This window comes from Ascaphus truei, chromosome 1 (genome assembly GCF_040206685.1).
Source record: "Ascaphus truei isolate aAscTru1 chromosome 1, aAscTru1.hap1, whole genome shotgun sequence".
Taxonomy (NCBI): Eukaryota; Metazoa; Chordata; class Amphibia; order Anura; family Ascaphidae; genus Ascaphus; species Ascaphus truei.
In genome coordinates, this window is record NC_134483.1 from 270,544,189 (window position 1) to 270,561,739 (window position 17,551).

At 42.6% G+C, this 17,551-nt stretch overlaps 2 protein-coding genes across 6 annotated transcripts in view; one reads left to right on the plus strand and one right to left on the minus strand.

Annotated features, from left to right (window-relative positions):
• UBXN8 (UBX domain protein 8) overlaps nt 1-10,661 on the plus strand; it is a 65,076-nt gene extending 54,415 nt beyond the window's left edge. For 2 of the 4 annotated variants that reach the window (XR_012802128.1, XR_012802129.1), the window contains exons 8-9: nt 6,119-6,193; nt 9,255-9,270. Coding sequence is in view for 1 of the 4 variants with exons in the window: in XM_075603932.1 (XP_075460047.1) it covers nt 6,119-6,193; nt 9,255-9,419 (240 nt within the window). In the remaining 3 variants the exon portion in view is untranslated. Of the gene's footprint in view, nt 1-6,118; nt 6,194-9,254 lie in introns of those variants that run through there. The other 2 variants (XM_075603932.1, XM_075603944.1) reach the window with 2 other exon arrangements.
• An 844-nt stretch (nt 10,662-11,505) lies between these two features.
• The window catches only part of PPP2CB (protein phosphatase 2 catalytic subunit beta), an 81,745-nt gene continuing 75,699 nt past the window's right edge, over nt 11,506-17,551 (minus strand). For both annotated transcript variants that reach the window (XM_075603962.1, XM_075603971.1), the window contains exons 6-7: nt 13,833-13,951; nt 11,506-12,243 (exon numbers count right to left, since the gene is read on the minus strand). In XM_075603962.1, coding sequence (XP_075460077.1) covers nt 12,171-12,243; nt 13,833-13,951 — 192 coding nt within the window. In that variant the 3' untranslated portion in view covers nt 11,506-12,170. The remainder of the gene's footprint in view (nt 12,244-13,832; nt 13,952-17,551) is intronic.

Consider the following 17,551-nt stretch of genomic DNA (forward strand, 5'->3'; position numbering starts at 1 on the left):
ATCACAAGCATATTTAGTCTCAAGCAGCATAGACTACACTGGGACTATTTGTCATTATTTCCTTTTTTCTGCCCTACCAGCAATAGTATGTCTGTTTGAGAAGTCATTTAATGCTTAGGTTTTTAAGTATTGGTATTTTTGTTGTTTAGACAGAGTTCAAGCTTGAACTAGGTTTATTGACAAACAAATTATACATTTGGTGCATGTCATACATCTATTTGATTAATAAATGTATCTGCACATTTTTGTATTCCTTGGAATCCTGGTACCATCTGCTTTTTGGGAACCTAGCTTCTTAATATTACTATTTCATGCGCTAGGGTGTATGATATATCTATGTAATACATATCTTTTGTGTGTTAGTGATTTGTCACATTGTATTTCCGTGTAATTGTTTGTTACCTTTCATAACAGTAGTTTTTTTTTTTTTTTACCTTATATGCGGTTTTCTACACATATATATATATATATAAAAATATATATAAAAATTGAATTTGAATTTGTGCTTTGTCAATAGTTTTCTTGTTTTTGTCCAGGTCATATTTATTTAAATACAAGTCCATATATATTGCTCCCTAGAGAATAAATACTTTATTCCATTTTGAGTGTAAGTTCCCATCAGGAATTTGTGAAGCCACAAGTTGTCTGAACATTACTGAGCTATGTTTGCTTGTTTTTGTGCTTATTTTTCAGTTACATCAGTGAAACCCTAGTACTTCTGGTCTGTTTCCTCCCAAGTTTCAGCTCACCGTGTTTATAAACAAACTTTAGAAAATTATTTAATGCTACTTGGTATCAGATTTGTTTTAAAAAGAAAATAAATATAATGAACCAGATGAAACTCCTTAAACATACCACTGCCATTACTCCTAGGAGAGGTTGCCCCTCTAAAGAATATACTTCTTGATTAAGTACTTTACCGGTTCTGTAGCTCCATTGAAGCTTCCACAGCTACTTTCAGGGCTGCTGACTGGGTGGGGTCAGGCGGGAGCTTCTGCCCCCTGCCGGTGACACAAACGTGTAGGGCCGAGTTCTCAGGTTCTATAAGGCCCTCCTTCTGGCTATCCCCATAACTCTAGCAGCCACAGCAGGCAAGCAGGCCCTCTGCCATGGCCATTCCTGCCCACTATACCCCCCGGCCCATATTGCCTTCTCCCCCTTACAAATATGGCCACTGGTCAGCAATAGAAAGATGTCTGGGAAGTTTTAAATTCTAGTTTCCTGGACACCCCATCTGGCCCTGATTCCTGCATTTGACCTACGCTGGAAAGGAGGATTTTATCATTACCAGACTGCATCACTACTGCTGTGATGCTGCCTTTACCATTTATATTTGCTGTGACTTCACTTCTTCTCAAATTATACACTTCTTTCTACCAGCCTCAGTATGTCTCAAACTCTATTCATATATCTCCATCTCTCCTTTCGTCACCACTTCTCAGTTCACATGAACTCCTTTCTTACCTGCGTCCTCTGACACCACACAGCTATATCCCCTGCACTAAAAAACACCCCTACAAATCCTCCTCACACATCCTCTTTCTATCCATGCTTCTCCTTGCTTCTGGGGATATCTCTCCCAATCCTGGTCCCTGTCTTATTTCAACTTGCTCTCGTCCTCGCCTCCCACATGCAACTTCTACTCCTTCTGGTGTCAACCCCTCCAACCTCATACCCATCCCCTGCCACCCTCCCTCCTCTCTCCCTTTCTCCTGTGCCCTTTGGAATGCTCGCTCCCTCTCTAACAAGTTCCTCTCTGTACATGACTTCTTTCTCTCTCAATCCCTGCTTCTCTTTGCTATAACTGAGACCTGGCTCACTCAGTCTGACTCTGCTCTGGAAGCTGCCCTCTCCTATGGTGGCCTTTCCTTCTCCCACACTCCGCGCCCTGATGGTAGGGGTGGAGGCGTGGGGCTCCTGCTCTCTGTCTGCCATTACCGAACCCTTCCTATTCCCCCCTCTCTTGCTTTTCCCTCCTTTGAGGCTCACACTGTCCAGATCTTCTCTCCTCTCCCTGTTCATGTGGCGGTCATCTATCGCCCACCTACCTCTACTCATCCCCCTTCTGCCTTTCTCTCTCACTTTGAATCCTGGCTCTCTTTCTTCCTCTCCTCAGACTCCCGTTCTTCTCCTTGGGGACTTCAATTGCCACATTGATGACCCCTCTCTCTCTTGGGCTTCCCGCTTTCTTTCTCTTACCTCTTCTTTTGGCCTTCAACAGTGGACTGCAGCAAGCACCCACAAGGATGGCCACTACTTAGACCTGGTTTTCAATAAAAACTTCTCTCTCTTTGATTTCTCCATTTCCCCTTTTCCTCTCTCTGACCATCATCTCATCTCATTCTCTTTATCTCGCTTCTCCCCTTCTCCGCCTCCATCTACCCCCCGGTTCTGCAGAAACCTGCGCTCTATTCACTTCCCTGACTTTGAGTCCACTTTACGCTCCTCCCTCTCCTCTCCTCTCTCAGCTCTGCTACAGACCCTGACAACCTGGTCAGAAAGTACAACTCTGTCTTGTCCTCGTCTCTTGATCTACATGCCCCGCTTTCTCTCTGCCGCCCTCGCCCTTCTAACCCTAGACCCTGGCTAAATTCCCACACGCGCATGCTGCGTTCCTCCACTCGTTCCTCTGAACGCCTCTGGAGGAAGTCTCACACTCTCGCAGACTTCCTTCACTACAAATTTATGCTATCCTGTTTCAACTCTGCCCTCTCGCAAGTTAAACAAGCCTACTTTTCTGCACTAATCAACATGCACAAGTCTAACCCACGCCGACTGTTCTCTGTCTTTGATACTCTACTCAAACCACCCTCAGCTGCCTCTCCTTCCTCCATCTCCGCTCAGGACTTTGCTGACTATTTTAAGGAAAAGGTGGAATCCATACGGCAGAACATCCCCTCTGTTTCTTCCCCCCATCCTACACCTCTTCCTAACTCTCCTCCTGCCTTCCTTGAGTCTTTTTCCACTGTCTCAGAGGAGGATGTGTCGCTGTTGATCTCCTCTTCTCCCTCTACCACTTGCCCTCTTGACCCCATTCCCTCCCATCTCCTAAAACCTCTAGCTCCTACTATAATCCCTACGCTTACACACATTTTTAACTCCTCCCTCTGCTCTGGAACCTTTCCATCCTCCTTCAAACATGCAACAGTCATACCATTACTCAAAAACAGCAAGCTTGACCCTACCTGTCTTTCTAACTATTGACCTGTCTCCCTCCTGCCTTTTGCCTCTAAACTACTTGAACGTCTTGTATTCTTTCGCTTGCTCCATTTTCTCAACACCTATTCTCTCCTAGACCCTCTACAATCTGGCTTCCGCACTGCTCACTCCACCGAAACAGCCCTCACTAAAATAACTGACGACCTCCATGCTGCCAAAGACAGAGGTCATTACACTCTGCTCATATTACTCGACCTCTCTGCAGCATTTGACACAGTGGACCACCCTCTTCTCCTCCACATTCTCCATACTCTAGGTATTCGGAACAAAGCTCTATCCTGGATCTCATCCTACCTCTCCCATCGTACTTTTAGTGTCTCTTCTGCTAACACCTCCTCCTCCTCTATTGATCTCTCTGTGGGGGTACCCCAGGGCTGTCCTGGGACCTCTTCTCTTTTCTCTGTACACACTCTCTCTAGGTGACCTAATAACATCTTTTGGGTTTAATTATCACCTCTATGCCGACGACACACAAATATACTTTTCAACACCTGACCTTACACCTGCTGTACAAACCAAAGTTTCTGAATGTCTCTCTGCTATATCATCCTGGATGGCCCTCCGACGCCTTAAACTCAACATGGCTAAAACAGAGCTCCTCATACTTCCTCCCAAACCTGGCCCTACTACCTCCTTCCACATTACTGTTGGAACTACAATCATTCACCCAGTAGCCCAAGCACGCTGCCTAGGGGTCACACTCGACTCCTCTCTCACATTCGCCCCTCACATTCAAAACATTTCTAAAACTTGTCGCTTTTTCCTCCGCAATATAACTAAGATACGCCCTTTCCTCTGTTGTTCGACTGCTAAAACTCTGACTCAGGCCCTCATTCTCTCCCGTCTTGATTACTGTAACCTCCTGCTGTCCGGCCTTCCTGCCTCTCACCTGTCTCCCCTACAATCTATCCTAAATGCTGCTGCCAGAATCACTCTACTCTTTCCTAGATCTGTCTCAGCATCTCCCCTCATGAAATCCCTCTCCTGGCTTCCGATCAAATCCCGCATCTCACACTCCATTCTTCTCCTCACATTTAAAGCTTTACATTCTTCTGCCCCTCCTTACATCTCATCCCTAATTTCTCGGTATGCACCATCCAGACTCTTGCGTTCTTCTCAAGGATGTCTTCTTTCTACCCCCTTTGTATCTAAAGCCCTCTCCCGCCTTAAACCTTTTTCACTGACTGCCCCACACCTCTGGAATGCCCTTCCCCTCAGTACCCGACTAGCACCCTCTCTATCCACCTTTAAGACCCACCTTAAGACACACTTGCTTAATGAATCATATGAATAGCACTGTGGATATTCTAAACATGATACATAAAGCTTGGCCCCCTGCAGACGCACTTACCAGAACTCCCTCCTACTGTCTCTGTACGTTCTCCCTACCTACCAATTAGACTGTAAGCTCCTCGGGGCAGGGACTCCTCTTCCGAAATGTTACTTTTATGTCTAAAGCACTTATTCCCATGATCTGTTATTTATATTATCTGTTATTTATTTGATTACCACATGTATTACTACTGTGAAGCGCTATGTACACTAATGGCGCTATATAAATAAAGACATACAATACAATACAACTGGGGAGGGGGGGGAGAAATATCACTGATCTCGCAGGACCCTCAGGATCAATAGTAATTGCTTTAAACAAGAGCTAATACAACTAGATTTCTATATGAAAGCAGAGTTTGATAATATTTGAAGTAGCATTGTAATCAACCTTGATGTCAACTTAATAATATTAAAGCAGCAATTCAAGCAATATCTTGCGTGGTTTTTTTTTAAATACATCAGTTCTGCAGTATTAGATAACACTTACATTTTTTTTTATTTCAAATTTCAACTATGATTGCCATTTTTAATATACTAAGCAACGTTAGATTTTTATAGCAGACTTAAGCACACCTCCCAAGCAGTGCAAGATCTTTGATATATTTGTCCTTGTGATAATTTGTTGCCAATATGTCCATCAGTTTGAGCTGCAAACTAACAATAGATACTACAGTAGTAATATAAAGATACATTGTAGCTGCTGAGCTACACTAACCGAAGGATTGATTTGAAACAGAAAGGTAGCCATTTAGTAAACCCTGGGAAACAAGTTTTTGCTGATCGTTCACGGGAGAACAAAACAAGCGGCAGCTTAGGTAATTCGTTTTCAATAAAGGTAATCAAAGGCTACATACAGTATGTTAAAACAAAGATTGTTTTTTTTTTTAAGTGCTTGGATTGCCTCTTTAACTCAAATATGAATGGTCCTTGAATTGAATGTAATGCTATTATGATTACAATATATTTATTTCTACCTGTGTACAGTACACACCTTGCTTTACTGCACTGGTATGCAAGAAATATAGAATGAGCTATTATACAATACATAATGCAAGAGAACGATGTGTGCACTGTACAGGTGGCACGACACATTCTAAATAGACAATCTTATTAGTTTAATTCCTGCATCAGCCGGTTTGATCTTGGGCAAAGTAACATATCATCCCTCTGCCTTTTTCAGGAAATACTTGAAAATCTGATGTACAGTATATTGTGCATATTTCCTGGTACAATACATTTTTAATGACATGCAGAAGAGACATTAGGTATAGGACATGAACTTTCCCTGGAGATTCCTGCACCAATTAAAATTATTTTACTCCTATTGCAATCACTACCTGGAAGCAAATTCATGAGTCTGATGAGAAACTTCTCTTAAACCCCTCTTTGGCCGACCCATCTGGCATTGGATAGGCTTACAAGTTTAGTATTCAGTTCTTGCGCTGGCAATGCATGTAGTTCTGCACTACTAGTTGTGGAGCCAAATTTCGATCAGTGACCCCACCATCATATACACTGCATTACACACAGGTAATTTTATGAGCACTTTGTTTTTATTTTCTAGGTAGTTACTGTCGCTCTGCGGTGTCCAAGCGGGCGTGTTTACAGAAGAAGGTTTTACAAATCATGTAATTCCCTTGTAAGTGGTATCAGAAGACCTTTTATTTGAGTGTAACAGGGAAAGTGGGTCTTGGGATTTCTGACAAAGCAACTGTAATTTTTATAAACAGTAAACCAGCACTAACAGTTGCTTTTAAAATGAGACAATATAGAGAACGCAGCTCTTCCTCTTCCCCCATCATACCCTATTTTTATTTATCGCAGAACCAATATATTACTTAATGTTTGCCAGCTTCTGGCAAAAAATGACAAATACGGCTGCCAGTAATGTCACTTGTGGTTTTACTGCACACAGAGTATTGGAGACATCTCTGTTTTTCAGACAGAACAGCAAAACAGCTCTCTGCAAGAGGGGTCAGGACACTTTTCCCCACAGCTGGCTTCATCAGGTGTCCCTACTAGTACGTCTTATATAGGGCTGCCTATTAGACTAAAGAGTCAATCGTCAAGATATCACTTAAAGAGATCTAATCAATACATGACAGTTATAACATTCCATACAGATACATACAATCTTTATACAAATAGCTTAAAATGTGTGACAAATATTAAACCAATAACTAAAACATGAAAAATGCACATTAAATACTAACTTAACTGATCTAAATGTAACCACAGAACTCAATACACGACATCAAATGGAAAAGCACGTTAAGTGCTAAATTAACTCTAAAATGTCTTCATTTGACCAAAATAGATTTAAAGTCGACATACAGTGAATGAAATGGATGGGAGAAAAGAAAAACGTATCAGTACAGAATAACTGGATAGACAAATGAATGAAACTACAATGTAACAACTATAAAAATCATGTACCAAAATATGTATTCTGGAGCCACAGGGTATACGCTGGGTAAAAGTATGGCCAGATAGCTTAACTCGTTCCTTTTATAAGCACAAGTTCTTCACTTTATTGGGGAAAGCATAGACACAAAGGCACTTGTAGATGATAGTGTAGTGAGAGCTTCTCTATAGTGAGGGTGCTTGATAGTAGGGAAAGGTAAAAAACTGTAATCCTTGCCAGGAGGTGAATAGCGCGAGATGTATTTACTCAGCCAGCTAGATTTGAAAGCAAGTGTAAAGGAATCTGGGAACCAGGAATAATCTCAGGATCAGACTGTGAACAGAGACAAGGGGGATGGGGGGGGGGGGGGTGGAATAGCCCACTCATTTGAGGAGAATAGGAGGTTGCTAAGGCAACCAACACTGACTAGGGCTGTGTAAAGAACATATGTATCAATAATGTTGCTTACAGTAGAGGCAACGTTTATTCTAACATTTGCCGTAAACTAGCCGGGTTACATTCTGGGTATGTGCTGGGTATGTGCTGGGTATGTTCTGGGCTAGTTTGAGGCACGTTTAAGGCATTTCTGCATTGACTAACGACCCATAGGATAAACACAGCAGGGATCCCTGGCAGTCCAATTCAGTTTGAATGGGACTGCCAGGGACCCCCGCTGTTAATCTGATAGGCCATTTATCAATGCAGAAATGCTGGGGCTAGTTTAAGGAAAGTTTAAGGCATGTATTCAGAATGTACCTGAGTGTTTCCTGGGATTTTTGGGGAATTGCCACTGGTTTTTGTTCGAATAAGAGTTGCCTCTACTGTACATATGCAGCTGGGACGGGAAATTACAGACAGCTGAACTAGGGAGACATAAATCCTATGAGCTGCAAAGGAGCACAGGAATTAGACAATCCTGTTCCAGGACAATATGTATCCATAAAAATGTAAAAGTGAAATCTAAAACCTACATTATGGTGACCCTATTGGACTAAAATATATGAGGATAGATGGAGATTGCAAAGGTGGAGATTGAGATTAAAAAAAAAACAAAAAAAAAAAACAACATCAGAAGAGAAACGTTTGTATATACAAGTTAGGGCCCCTTTGTCCTTGGGGTCTTTTTGTAGATATTGACCTCAGTGCTTTTAAGTGATCCAGCTCTCACTTGTATCTAATGGAGTCTTGCAATATATAGATATGTTTTATATTTCACTTTTGTTCCATCTTTATGATTTTGGCAACTCATTTTCATAGTAGTTACATTGTATTTTAATTCCTTTATGTATCTCTATCCAGTTATTCTGTACCGACACATTTCACTCCCATCATTTCATTCACTATGTCGATTGTCTATTTTGGTCTAATGAATACCTTTTTGAGTTAATTTAGCACTTGAAGTGCATTTCCATTTTCATTTAATGTGATGTATATTGAGCTATGTGGCTAAATTTAGATCACTTTAGTATTTAATGTGCATTTTTCATGTTTGTTTTTATTATTAGATTAATATTTGTCATGCATTTTAAGCTATTTATATAAAGATTTTATGTCTCTGTATGGAGTTATAACCAATTCATGTATTGATTAGGGCTTTTTAAATGATATCTTGCTGATTGATTCTTTAGTCTAATAGGCAGCCCTATATAAGGTGTACTAGTCGGGACACTGATTGACTTCTGATGAAGCAAGCTGTGGTGAAACGCAGAGTCCTGAGCCCTACTTGCAGAGCGGTTCTGTCAGTGAAAGAGAATTGGAGACATCTGTGTGTGCAGCGAAACCAGAAGTGACATCACCAGATTGTAACCTCGAGGTCTGACAGTTATCACCATCTGCTGCTGGAGACTTCTGATGTGCTATTTTGCACTACTTGCCTGTTTTATACTTACAAAATGTGAATGCGATTACAATGCATTACACAACATATGTAGCACTTGATATTACACTGTCCTGCCTTTGCTTCTTATGTGGCTTCATTAGGACATGTTCAGATAAAGATGACACTGGAGGGGACAACAAGTACACTGGAGGGGACAACAAGTAGCTGACCAGTCCATTTTATCCCTTTCTTACCTGCGTTGAGTAAAATCACCTGCGCTCTACCAATTCTATAGTATTAAGTTTTATATAGAGTAAGCACAGAGTATGTGAAGGTTGGAGATGCAAAATCTATTTTTCACTGTTCTTCACTCAGTTCGTTTATTTCATCACACTTTTCACTGGGAGCGTTTCTTTACTTTTCTGTTCTGTATATGTTTAATATCGATACATGGTTATTTTATTTTGTTTGCTGCAGGTATTGCTGGATTGGATGATGAAACTTGGCTACCACACTGCTATTTATACCCTTTGCACTTCTTTTCCAAGATGCCATTTAGCAATCAAAAATGATTCAACGTTGGAGATCATTGGTATTGTAAATGATACCGTTTTAAATGTTGAAGAAAAAGATTTATCTTAATATTCTTTCCAGAAACACATTTAAGTGAAGAATGATGCAAAGAAGATGTTTTGCTGTTCTTTAAGATCGCTCTATAGTCAAGAAAGTCAAAGGACTTTGCAGATATGTATTGTCCGTCCCATCTTACAGGTCTCAAAGTGGTTCAAAAACATTTTTCATTATGACAAATGAAAAATAGCGATTAATATTATTGAAAACATTGTTCAGGAATTTGATAAATATCACTCATAAAATAAACTCTGCATAATGTGTAGGGGGGCTTGCTAGTAATAAAAGAAAATAAATCAATTAATTTAAATGCTGTTGTAAGGATGAAAGGATGAATGGTGAGTTTAGCAATTAACACATTTTGGTTTTTGAATTGCAAGTCAAACAAAAATGTTAACCTACAGATGCAGCGGCCATTATTTTAAGAAATCACGGCGCCATTTACGTGTGCGCTGCTGTACTCCACGCGGCATGAACGCGGCCAATCGCCCCAGGCACACGTGTTTATCGTGGTTGCTTTGTTTGTATTTCATGGATTGTGTGCAATTAAATGCAATGAAATGAATGAATTGTAATGTGTACAGTACTGTGCCAATTTCAGGTGTTTAAAAGCCACAACACTAAAATGCCATTTTATGCACCCGTGTCTTAAGGCGGTAAGGTTGGAATAAATCCCGCGCCATGACATGGGTATTCCGAGGTATACACCGCGTGATTTGTTAAAATAATGGCCGCTGCATCTGTTCCTGTTCTGTAAAAATGAGTCACAAACTTTCAGCCAAAACAAATGGTCTCCAAAATAGGAAATACTATTGCTGCAAATATATGTCTTATTTTAGGGATGCTCCACAAAAATAGACATTTGGCTACAGATGAGTTCACTGGTTCAGCGTGAGATTTGAAAATATATGCACTTGTTTCCATGCGACAATAGGAATGTTGGCAAAAAATAGCTGTGGACCAAAAGATGACTAATTAGGTAATAGAAAGTTAAAAATACCTTTGTTTCCATGACGAGGAAGTCAGTTGGTTGCTATATTAAGGTGCTAATAGTTGGTTACTCAGGCTGCAAAATTAATTCCGATGAAACGTGTCAAAAAAAAAAAAAAAAATCAAAATCTTTCAATTCTTAACAAACACAAAGTTGATGTTTCTGTTGGGAATTTTAACCATGGTATAACCCTAAAAAAAACATCACAATTGTGGATCAAACTATTGTTAATGCTAAACGAAAATAAATATTTTCAATCTATATAGTGTGGTTTGTTCCTTTTGAGTCATTAGCCAATGGGAAAGTATAAATTGCCATGCAGTGTGTTAATTACAATTTTTGTATGCACTTTAGATTATGACCCGTCAGTCCTACTAGACAGTAGTTCTTTTTCCAACTCCGCCTTACTACGGGATTGTGTTTTACAACCCATTTTGGAAAACATGTTAATAGTTCCTCTTTCTTACACAACAAGAGAACAAAAAGGGAAACATTCACCCAAGAAGGAATCAACTTTGTATACAGTAGGCCTAATCAAATAAACTATTCCTAAAGCTCTCCACTACTGTATGTCAAAAGTAATCCATACCTAGTGCCTAGGTGCTTAGCCAAGATCACCACTAATAGGCAGACATTTAAGAGCAATGTTATCCTTCTCCCACCCCAACAATTCCATTTCTTCTTTATGTAGCTTTATTGTGTAGCTACCACAATGGCTATTTAATAAAAATATATGCTGTAGTATGAAAAAGAAGAAAATGGCTTACTCCATGTAAATTAATATCTTACCCTTATAACTGTAGGTCAAACAGTTCTGTGCAGTTTTTCATGCACTATTAAAACTGTAAGGAAAGATTAGGGAAAGAGTGAAAATATAAACGCAACAGAGCAGAACCTGTTTTCACTCTAGTAATTTGTACCGAGCAGAAAGTGCAAAATACAAGCTAGTCCGATTACAAGTTAGTAATCATTGTACCAGCATGTCCTTACTTTTGCTTCTAATTTTACTGGGAATCTAAACTTTAACTAAAAATGTAACTCTCGTTTAACTATTACCTCTTCTGAAACAGCCATTTCAGCAACGCAAAGAACATTTTTTCACACATATTGGATGTCTACAATTGAAAGTTTATTTGTTCAAACACACCAAAGGATTTGCAAGCACTTTCATGACAAATATACAGAAAAAAGTACATTAACACAAAACAGTAAGTTAGCTTAAATGAAGGGTCCTTAAATGTTATGGCATACACTCGATATGGTCAGATATCTCCAGTTTTTGTACTTTTGAAAAACAAAAATATACAGTGGATGTTTAGCGTGTGCATTTAAAAATAACTCCAAACATGTCATGCCAGCTGAATACTGTACTACAACTAAAATGTACAAAGTAGATGCAAAGGGAGATAAAGGCATTGCAAGTTACCTTTTACTGTTTGATTGAACAGTCCAGCAGGAAACATGACTACAAATACAGCAGGCAAACCGATTCATGGACTGGCTATATGTTTGTGTTGCTCTGAACCGTAGTCTCAAATTGTGCTAAATGCTTCAGCAACAGTATGGCACAGTTTGGTCCGGGATGTTTTCTTATCTTATTTTTTGCAGCAAAGGGGGGTGTGTTTTGGGGATGGAAAGATAAAGGTGAGATAAAGCAGATTCCAAGTTAAATTAGTAGTGTGTATGTGTGTATATAATATACATATTATACACACTTGTGTGTTTAAATGCCAAGTATAATTACACAGATGAAGGCAATATGTAAAGGTCGTTTATAGGAAATAGTCAGGAGTGCGTCGAGTAACATGCGGCTCTCCGCGGCGAGGAGCAGGATCAAACTGGAGGCTGCAGGGAAATAAGACAAAATCATTATACTCCGTGAATACATTTTGAAAAAAAAAAAAGAAAAAAAAACGTTAAAATTTACTAACTTAATCCTTTTGGGACCAAATGAAAAATCCAGAATTATACTTTTCTATGACTTCCAGCTGTGGTATTCACTACTGTGACCATTTTCTGCTTGTGATTAAAGGCAGATTTCATTATACAGCAGGGCCCCAGTCATGTGGCGGGTTCCATTCTTAGGACCCGCCGCAAAGCGAAAATCGCCAGAATGTGGAACCCGGCGATTTTCGTTATGTGCGCATGCGCAGACCGGCAATGCGCTCTCTACGCATGCGCATCATCGGCAAAACACCTTATTCTGCGCATGCGCGACATGGTACCGGCCCATTCTGCGCATGCGGCCGGTTCTGTAGACACGGCGACCCCCTTCTCGGTACCGTTGGATCGCCGAGAAGCGGGGCCTTGCTGTATAACAAGAATACACTGCAGTTCAATTTTGAAAAACAGTCAAATAAACAGGACAAGCAGCACATATATATACACAAGTTATAAAATGTGCAGTAGACAATCCAAACAATTACAACAAATCCTAAAAAACATAATAGCCGAATCAAAACAGAAGGTTGACTCGTGCATGGAGAGATCCACATGTATTGTATGTTAAAGTTTAGTGACGGTTAAATATCACACACTACTACAGTATAACACTTCCCATTCTTTAGAACTACGGTGAGCTACTCTGCTATTAAGTAAATAACTTTACTTTTAATTACGCATAGGTTTGCTCTGATTGGCATATTACCAAACTATTAATTGATTTAATTTGTTAATGCAGTGCACTGCTTTTTAGGTACATGTACAAGATGTGTGTTTCAACACCATATTCTATCTACAAACTTGTCACTGGACGCATAAACAAGAAAAAGTTTTTGAAAATGCACATAAACATTTGTTGTACAGCAACTCATTTGTCACATACAGTAAAGAAATGCTGTTTACATTGGGTGGGCTTAAAAAAAAACAATGCACTGGATAAAATGAAATCTCTCAAAAGAAAGAACACTATCCACTAACAGTGTACTCATAGAATTACTTTTTATGGGTGCCTGTTCAGTTCCATGAACAACTTGTTTGCTACAAGCCACATACAGGCATACCCCGGTTTAAGGACACTCACTTTAAGTACACTCGCGAGTAAGTACATATCGCTCAATAGGAAAACGGCAGCTCACGCATGCGCCTGTCAGCACGTCCTGAACAGCAATACCGGCTCCCTACCTGTACCGAAGCTGTGCGCAAGCGGGGAGACTATAGAGCCTTTTACACATGTGTTATTTACATCAGTTATGCACGTATATGACGATTGCCGTACAGTTCATGCATCGATAAGTAGGAAAAAGGTAGTGCTTCACTTTAAGTACATTTTCGCTTTACATACATGCTCCGGTCCGATTGCGTACGTTAATGCGGGGTATGCCTGTACTAGACTGTTGTAAAACACACGAGTCCAGTGGCAGCATAACACATGCTAAACTTCATTCAGATAACAGAAGTGTAACACCATGGTGAATCAGTGCAAGGATACTTACAATGAGTATTTTAGGGTGTCATCCAGTTCCATTATAGCTGCCTGATTCCCACAACGATAGCAATAATTGGGTGCACTGAAGATTGTAACCACATTTCTGTCATGGCACCAATTGTAACCCTGTGTGTAAACCAAGAAAGGGGATGAAGGTTACATTTCGTCAAACAAAACATAGGCTTGCAATAGAGGGAAAAAGATTTAAACATCTATTTTTTCACAAGAGAAGAAAGGGGACCGTGTTTACTGTGGTGAATTTAATGGAATATCAAATAAAATGTATTAAAACCATGTCAAACCCAGTATTGGGAGGGAATAAAAAAAAATTATTGGAGAAATCAATGCAAACTGCTGATCAAACCCAAAATATATTTACAATATTGTAAGCAGGTGGATAGAGTTTTAATTAAAACAGCATTATTTAATGCATTGAGCAATCAGTGTGGTTAAGCATATGGCAGGAGTGTGGCTGGTTGTTGCAACACTGTTTATTATAAGATTTTAATGAGGTCTGTTTCAGTGTATTTAGTTTACATTCATTTCAAAAGAAGGCTGTTTCCACAAGTATATCAATAATTAGCAACAATGTGCCCACACAGTCTAGATGTAACCTTGCTAAAGCCTCAATTTATCCTGTAGGACAGGCATGTCAAACATGCGGCCAGCGGGCCGCATGCGGCCCCCAATGGATATTTTTGCGGCCCGCTCACAACCAGCACGGCGGCGGTCGTGTGTGTCGGCGAGCGCGTGGGCGGCGGTAAAAAGTTTTGGCCGCGGGAGAAGCGAGCGCGGGTGTTGGGGCAGCGAGTAGCACGGGCGGAAGTAAAATCTGTCCTGCAGGGGCTGGAGGCGTACGGTGGCCGGGTGCAGTCAATCTGCACTCATGCCGTGTGTGGGAGTACACGGGGGCGGAGTCAAAACCCCGGCGGAGAGACTGCATTCTCCTTGAAGCCTGGTAAACCAGAGAGATCATGGCCGCCCCCCTCCATGAGGTGCAGAGAGTTCAACAGTTCAGTGGAGATCCCACGGACAGGGGTATGTCTTCACAGCAGCCCCCCTCCCCCCTGTCAAATCTCTGTGTGAGCTGCACGTGCAGAAGGAGATCTGTGTGTGTGTGTGTTTGTTTGTGTGTGTGTGTGTGTGTTTGTTTGTGTCTGTGTGTGTGTGTGTGTGTGTGTGTGTTTGTTTGTGTGTGTGTTTGTCTGTGTGTGTGTGTCTGAGTGTGTGTGTGTGTGTGTGTGTGTCTGAGTGTGTGTCTGTGTGTGTCTGTGTGTGTCTGTGTGTGTCTGTGTCTGTGTCTGTGTGTGTGTGTGTGTGTGTGTGTGTGTGTGTGTGTGTGTGAGTGTGTGTGTGTGTCTGAGAGAGAGAGAGAGAGAGAGTGTCAGGGAGAGGGAGAGAGAGAGAGTGCCTGTATCCCTGTGCCCCTGTCCCCCTGTCCCTGTGCCCTTGTCCCTGTGCCCCTGTCCCTGTGCCCTTGTCCCTGTCCCTGTGCCCCTGTCCCTGTGCCCCTGTCCCTCTGTCCCTCTGTGCCTGTCCCCCTGTCCCTCTGTGCCTGTGTCCCTGTCCCGGTGTCCCTGTGCCTGTGTCCCTGTCCCTGTGTCCGTGTCCCTCTGTCCCTGTGCCCCTGTGTCCCTGTCTCCCTCTGTGTCTGTGTCTGTGTTCCTGTGTTCCTGTGTTCCTGTGTCCCTGTGTGCCTCTGTCCCTCTGTCCCTGTGTCCCTGTCCCTGTGTCCCTGTGCCCCTGTGCACCTGTGTCCCTGTGCACCTGTGTCCCTGTGCACCTGTGTCCCTGTGCACCTGTGTCCCTGTGCACCTGTGTCCCTGTGGAAACAAAAAGAAAACAGCGCACAACGCCAAATAGTGAAGCAAGTAATAAAAATGTATTACAATAATATTGGGGTATAAAATCTGCGTACATCAAATAAGGAATATATAAGCATTTAGTGTATATAACACTTGTTACCACTCCAGGATTGTAAACAGGGGAATCAGCTTTATCTGCAGGAGCCTCTGTGGTGGTTGTGGGGCACAGGATCCCTCATACACTCTTTGTCCAGCTGGAAGCTGCTTTCAGGGGAGTTCCTTAGCAGCAGTCTGGCTCAACTGCAGGTTCAAGCACTCACTGAAACAAAGTCTCAGGCGGCAGTATGCCTCTTCCAGAGGTTTTTCTTCTTTTCTTACAATCCTCCGTTTGCAGCAGTGACAGGGCAGTTCAGAGCCGATGGAGAGGCTCAGCAGACACTTCCGCAATTGCATGCACCTGCACGGCGTGCCACGATGTCGCTCCGTCACGTGATGTAGCGGGGTGACGTCACAGCTCCCGTGGCAATAAGGAAGGAGCTCCTTCCTTATTGCCACGGGAGCTGTGACGTCACCCCGCTACATCACGTGACGGAGCGACATCGTGGCACGCCGTGCAGGTGCATGCAATTGCGGAAGTGTCTGCTGAGCCTCTCCATCGGCTCTGAACTGCCCTGTCACTGCTGCAAACGGAGGATTGTAAGAAAAGAAGAAAAACCTCTGGAAGAGGCATACTGCCGCCTGAGACTTTGTTTCAGTGAGTGCTTGAACCTGCAGTTGAGCCAGACTGCTGCTAAGGAACTCCCCTGAAAGCAGCTTCCAGCTGGACAAAGAGTGTATGAGGGATCCTGTGCCCCACAACCACCACAGAGGCTCCTGCAGATAAAGCTGATTCCCCTGTTTACAATCCTGGAGTGGTAACAAGTGTTATATACACTAAATGCTTATGTATTCCTTATTTGATGTACGCAGATTTTATACCCCAATATTATTGTAATACATTTTTATTACTTGCTTCACTATTTGGCGTTGTGCGCTGTTTTCTTTTTGTTTCCATTTCCTAGAGTGTGTGGGGTGCTGAGCCACCCCCAATGTTTATAGCAGCAGACGCCCTTATCAACCACACGGTTATGATATAATTTATTATATAATCACTTATTCACTTGGTATTGTGGTTTATATAGTCTATATATGGTTTAGTCACTGCACTTTAATTAGTTATAAGTAGGAGTTAGATAGTAGCGCACAGTTTATTTTTGTTTGTCCTCTGTCCCTGTGCCTCTGTCCCTGTGCCCCTGTGCCTCTGTCCCTGTGTCTCTGTGTCTCTGTGTCTCTGTGCCTCTGTGTCTGTCCCCGTGCCCCTGTGTCCCTGTCCCCTGTGCCTCTGTCCCTGTCCCCGTGCCTGTGTCCCTGTGTCCCTGTCCCTGTGTCCCTGTGCCTGTGTGCCTGTGTCCCTGCCCCTGTGTCCCTGCGTCCCTGCCCCCTGTGTCCCTGTCCCCTGTCCCCGTGCCTGTGTCCCTGTGTCCCTGTGCCTGTGTGCCTGTGTCCCTGTCCCCGTGCCTGTGTCCCTGTGTGCCTGTGTCCCTGTCCCCGTGCCTGTGTCCCTGTGTCCCTGTCCCTGTGCCCCTGTCCCTGTGCCTGTGTCCCTGTGCCTGTGTCCCTGCCCCTGTGTCCGTGTCCCTGTGTCCCTGCCCCTGTCCCTGTGTCCCTGCCCCTGTCCCTGTGTCCCTGCCCCTGTCCCTGTGTCCCTGCCCCTGTCCCTGTGTCCCTGCCCCTGTGCCTCTGTCCCTGTGCCCCTGTGCCTCTGCCCCTGTGCCTCTGCCCCTGTGCATGTGTCACTGTGCCACTGTGCCTCTGCCCCTGTGTGCCTCTGCCCCTGTGTCCCTGTGCCTCTGCCCCTGTGTCCCTGTGTGCCTCTGTCCCT